We start from the raw sequence: 5,435 nt of genomic DNA on the forward strand, positions 1-5,435 counted from the left end.
CTCGAAGGTCGTAGTCCGGGAGCCAGCGACCAGGTGATCTGGGTGTGGACGGCCAGGTTTCCCGGCCCCCGGGGACCCCGGCTCTAGGCGGGATGCCTGAGCAAGCGGCGCTAGGACCCCCGAGTAGAGCCTCGGGAAGGGAGTCGGGGGAAATGCCTTACATGGTTCCCCGACTGTCACCATCTAAGTCGGTGGCCCAAAATAGCTCCGGGCGCCGTCTGTCCTGCCACATGGCCCCGAGATGGCTGCTGCCTCCAATCCTGTGGAGTTGGGTGCCTCCTGGGGACCCGCGCGCCCAGAGCCCCCTCCCACCCGCTTCCACCGGGTGCACGGAGCCAACATCCGCGTGGACCCCTCGGGGACGCGGGCCACGCGCGTGGAGAGCTTCGCCCATGGTGTGTGCTTCAGTCGCGAGCCGCTGGTCCCCGGCCAGGTATTCCTAGTCGAGATCGAGGAGAAAGAGCTGGGCTGGTGCGGCCATCTGCGCCTCGGCCTGACCGCGCTGGACCCCGCCAGTCTGGCCGCCGTGCCCGAATTTTCGCTGCCGGACCTGGTCAACCTTGGCCACACCTGGGTCTTCGCCATCACGCGCCACCACAACCGCGTGCCCCGGAACGGCCAACCGGGGGCAGAGGCAGAGGCCACGGCCCCGCGCCGCCCCCCGGCCCTGCTGGCGGAACCATATCTGTGCATTGAGCAGTTCCGAATACCCCGGGACCGCCTCGTGGGCCGCAGCCGGCCGGGGCTCTACAGCCACCTCTTGGACCAGCTCTACGAGCTGAACGTGTTGCCTCCCACCGCGCGCCGCAGCCGCCTGGGCGTTCTCTTCTGCCCGCACCCGGATGGCACCGCAGACATGCACATCGTCATCAACGGGGAGGACATGGGCCCCAGTGCCCGGGGGCTGCCCGCTGCCCAGCCCCTCTATGCAGTGGTGGACGTATTTGCCTCCACCAAGAGCGTGCGTCTGGTTCAACTCGAGTATGGCTGTAGGTATCCCACTCCTGGGCAGCGACCTCTCCTGGCCCAGTGTAGACACAGACACCTGCTAGAACCCGTGGGCCAGTTTCCTAGACCTTGGTCTCTCCAGCGTTAGTTTAGAAGAGGGAAACCTGGAGGGCTGAAATCTGTAATCTCGCTTCTGGAGGCTGAGGCAGTAGTACCACAAGTTCAAGTCCAGACTATCTCTAAATAAATAATTTTTAAAAAAGGGCTGGAGATGTAGTTCAGTGGTGAAGAGTCCCTTTAATTCCCAGTGAGACGAAACAGCAGCAAGAGCATCAAAAACAGGAAGAATCCAGCTTGGAATTGCACCTCTGTTTGTAGTTTTGCACCAGTCACTCCCCATCATTGGAGGGTCTCCTTGCCCATGCCTATCCCAGGTGATCGATTAGGTGCCTTGTAGGTCCCTTTTAGTTCTTACAATGTTTTCAATATATTTTTTTAATATGTATTTTTTAGTTGTAGTTGGACACAATACCCTCATTTTTTATTTATATGTGGTGCTGAGGATCGAACCCAGGGCTTTGCAAATGCTAGGCAAGTGCTCTACTGCTGAGCCATAACCCCAGCCCCAGTGTTTTCGGTATTAACCTAGAAAAAATGCTGATAGATTTAGGGGGGTCTATCCGTTTAGAAGCATAGAGGCATCATAGACCTCAAATTGAGAGCTTTTTAATTCTGAGATCCAGTTCCACTTCCTTACAGCCCTATCAAACATTTTATTTATACCTCAGATCCCATCTCATGGATTCAGGGAACTAGAACCTGCACTGGGAACTGTGGTTGTATGAGCAAATCAGACACTACCCTGCCCACAGAAGCTGCTAACTGAAGGGGGAAGAGCTTTGTGCTGTGCTGTTATAAAAGCAGGGTTACATCATTGAAGGTCTTCAGGAAGTGGTTTTTTTATTATAATTTTTTGATACTGGGGATTGAACCCAGGGGTGCTTAAGCACTGAGACACATCCCCAGCCCATTTTATTTTTCATTTTGAGACAGGACCTTGCTAAATTGCTTAAGGCTTGCTAAATTGCTGAGGCTGGCTTCAAACTTGCAATCCTCCTGTCTCAGCCTCCCAAATCACTGGGATTACAGGCGTTGGCCACCATGCCAGGCAGGAAGTAGTGTTTATTTCAGCTATATGATCAGCTCTGTGAAGCAAGCTGAGCCTGACAGCAGAAGGGAGTTACCCATGCTGATGGCAGAATGAGAACCAACGAAAACCTAGGTTTTTTTGGGCCTGGCCTCAGACCCACCCTTCAGTTTCCTGTGCCTTTGACCGCCTTCTTTCCACAGTGCCATCGCTGCAGACTCTGTGCCGCCTAGTGATCCAGAGGAGTGTGGTGCACCGGCTGGCCATTGATGGACTCCATCTGCCCAAAGGGCTTAAAGATTTCTGCAAGTATGAGTGAAGGTCTGCAGCCACCCAGAGGGCCCACAGGAGCACTCCTGGCCTTCAGACCCTGTCTGAAGCTGGTAACACTGCTGCCAACCAGGACTAGAAATAAACAGCTGATGCTGACATTCTGATCATTGGAGGGTCTCCTTGCCCCTGCAGTGTGTAGAGGCACTTCTAGAATCACTGCAAATCAGCAGGTCAGAGCAAGAGAGAACATTTTCGATGCCATCTAGACAAGGGCTTGTTTAATTGGGATACTTAAGGAGTACTGATGCCCCACACTCCCAGGAAACTTTCCTTTGATGGTGCAGGCCTGGCCACTGTATATTGAAAAAGCCCTCCAGGAGATAGAAGGGACAGCCAGGTGGAGAAACACTTCCTTAGAACAGGTTTCAGGTTTGGTGCATATTATAATTGCTTGAGGAACTTAAAGATACCAATATTGGTCTGGCTCTGGGATTATGACTTAATTGGTTTGGGATGAGTTGGGCATCACAGTTTCTCAAAGTGTCCCAAGAGATTCTAATGTGCAGCCTGGTCTGAGATCCAGTGCCCTACACCAACTATTTCATTTTGCAGAAGGATAACTGAGACCCCGAGATGAGAATGCATTTGTTCAAGGTCAAATAGAAAATGATTGAAGAGCATCCTTGTCTGGCACTACAGGACACAAAACCCTGGACTCTACTTGTATCTCGGATTATTTGGCTCCATACAGATAGATGGTCCCACCTCATCCTCATAACATCTGGTGGGGGTAGTCATCACTCCCATTTTACAGATGAGGACATTAAGGAACAAAACTGTCCAGGTGACTTGCCCAAGGTGAAGGCAAGAACCTAGAACACCCTGGAATTGGTACAGAGCTCTTTTAATCCCATCCCATTGTTATACATGGGTTCTAGAATGAACAGGTCAATGCTGTGAGATGGGTTCCAGGTGTAAAGGGGAGGGACTATGAGGTGACATTCTAGAAGGATAGGGTAGGACAGGAGGCATATGACTATTCCCTCACAAACAGGGCCTTTGGGGCAGCCATGTCCTACTTCATGTCTCCCCAGACTCATCCAGGTCTTCTACCTTCTAACCAAGGTGAGAGGGGTCTAATGGAACTGGAGGAGGCAAAGCAGCTTCACATGGGCGTTTCCTCCTGGTTCCAGGGAGGGGGAGGTTCTGCTGGGCATTTGGGGGCTGACCTTGGAGTCAACTCTTGGAAGAAAAGCCATTCCAAAAGTCCTTGCCAATTACTAACTACCACTTGCTCACTTAGTCATTCAGCAAACACTGCTCCATCATTTGCTCAGTGTTGGGAAGTGGGGATATGGATGTGAGTAACACTTAAGGCCTAACCTCTAAACAGTCCTCTTGAGCTGGTTTTAATTGCTCCTGCTCCTAAGCCCTGCCCCTCAGGGCCTCTTCTTCAGAGACCAAGAATAACATTCCATCTCATTCCTGTCTCTGCAGGTGGGGCTGCTTCTCCGGGTTCGTCCCTTGGCCTCTATAGTCCTACAGAGCCAGTGGTGGTGGCCTCTGGTGGATTAGGCCCACTGAACCAGAAAGCTGAGCAGGTGGTACCTGCTGCCCAGACCTGGGGCCCCACCCTGGCAGTGCCTGAAGCCAGGGTCTGCTCTGGGGGTGCTAGCTGGGAGATACCACGGAGAAAGGAGTGCAGCCGATACTGCCACAAATTCCCCAACGTGAGGCAACCAGAGAGCTTGGGCTGGGAGAATGGCTGCTCCAGAAGCAGAGCTCCCCACCTGAGTGGCCCCAGCAGGCCTGGGCCCCTGCTGCTGTGTGGGCTGTCACCAGGGGTTCTGCCAGTGCCCTCTGAGGCAGTGGGGAAGGAGGCCGGCTCCCAGCCTGACATCTGCATCCTTACCCTGGCTATGATGATCGCCGGCATCCCCACCGTGCCTGTCCCAGGCCTGCGGGAAGAGGACCTGATCCGGGCAGCTCAAGCTTTCATGATGGCCCATCCAGAGCCTGAGGGAGCTGTGGAGGGAACGTGGTGGGAGCAAGTGCATGCCCACACAGCCTCTAGGCAGATGTCCCTAATGAGATCCAGGAGGGGCCAGCCTCCTGGCTCCTGCTTGTAGCTGGATGAAATAGCACCAGACACATAGGGTGGCTTCTCTGTATGGTTTTTGGGTAGACAGGGTTGGGGGGGTGTATGGCAGGGGTAGGCTGGGCCACTGACAAACTCTAGTTCTTCATTAGGGTCCAGACCCCAAGAAGTTTCTCTTGCTGCCACTAACACAAGAGGTAGATCTTATCAGATAGATAAAACTGAAATTACCTACATAGGTGATCCTGTTTTGACAGTGGAGGCTCCTATATTGAATACTTGATCAAAATTTCTTTTTTTTTTTTTCTTCTCAGTAGTAGGGAATATCTCCCTATATTGCCCAGGCTGGCACTGAACTTGCTATCCTCCTGTCTCAGCTTCCTGAGTAGCTGGGATTACAGGTGTGTAACACCACACCCAGCTTGATCAAAGTTTCTTGTGAAGTCCTAGCAAGGTGAAATTTCCTCTTGCCTTAAATTTTCTAGCCTCCTGAAGGCAGAAAGGAAGGAAACTGAACACCTGGTTGAGCACCATGAAGCATCTGGATGAGTAGAATTCCCTCTTTTTTAATCTGACCAACCCTGTGAAGATGCCCATTTTTACAAATTGAGTTTAAAGAGTTGACCTATCCTGAGTCTCACAGCTAGTAAAAGATGAACTATGCCTTAAAAATAAGTCAGGGATGAGCCGAAGCTGTGGTATATGCCTGTAATCCCAGCTACTCGGAGGCTGAGGCAACTTAGTGAGACCCTGTCTCAAAAAACAAACAAAAACAACAACAACAAAAAAAACAAATTTAAAAGGACTGAGAATGTAGCTTAGTGGTAGAGCAACCTTGGGTTCAATCCACAGTATTGCCAAGGAAAAAACATCTGGATTCACGTGTACTATCATCTTCCAACTCTAAATTCTATTTCTTCCACAATATATCCCAAACTGCCAGGTATAAAACAAAAAACTAGAAAAATA

The 5,435-nt window shown here is 51.6% G+C and overlaps 2 protein-coding genes across 2 annotated transcripts; both read left to right on the plus strand.

Moving 5' to 3' along the window:
• Window positions 1-34: 34 nt before the first annotated feature.
• Neurl2 (neuralized E3 ubiquitin protein ligase 2) lies at window positions 35-2,535 on the plus strand. The gene is made up of 2 exons (XM_027954138.3): window positions 35-989; window positions 2,299-2,535. Exons 1-2 carry the CDS (start codon window positions 242-244, stop codon window positions 2,412-2,414), a joined length of 864 nt encoding a protein of 287 aa, XP_027809939.1. The 5' UTR covers window positions 35-241; the 3' UTR covers window positions 2,415-2,535.
• A 94-nt stretch (window positions 2,536-2,629) lies between these two features.
• On the plus strand, window positions 2,630-5,393 carry Spata25 (spermatogenesis associated 25). The gene is made up of 2 exons (XM_071609048.1): window positions 2,630-3,493; window positions 3,866-5,393. Exons 1-2 carry the CDS (start codon window positions 3,439-3,441, stop codon window positions 4,495-4,497), a joined length of 687 nt encoding a protein of 228 aa, XP_071465149.1. The 5' UTR covers window positions 2,630-3,438; the 3' UTR covers window positions 4,498-5,393.
• The last annotated feature ends 42 nt before the right edge of the window (window positions 5,394-5,435 follow it).

Source organism: Marmota flaviventris, chromosome 2, assembly GCF_047511675.1.
Source record: "Marmota flaviventris isolate mMarFla1 chromosome 2, mMarFla1.hap1, whole genome shotgun sequence".
NCBI classification, from domain to species: domain Eukaryota; kingdom Metazoa; phylum Chordata; class Mammalia; order Rodentia; family Sciuridae; genus Marmota; species Marmota flaviventris.

Excerpts from the sequence above, each read along its gene's own strand:
- Neurl2 (XM_027954138.3), top strand. The coding sequence starts at position 242 with ATGGCTGCTGCCTCCAATCCTGTGGAGTTGGGTGCCTCCTGGGGACCC. Across the intron at positions 990-2,298 it reads GGTTCAACTCGAGTATGGCT|TGCCATCGCTGCAGACTCTG; the intron begins GTAGGTATCCCA and ends TTCTTTCCACAG.
- Spata25 (XM_071609048.1), top strand. The coding sequence starts at position 3,439 with ATGTCCTACTTCATGTCTCCCCAGACTCATCCAGGTCTTCTACCTTCT. Across the intron at positions 3,494-3,865 it reads TCTTCTACCTTCTAACCAAG|GTGGGGCTGCTTCTCCGGGT; the intron begins GTGAGAGGGGTC and ends CTGTCTCTGCAG.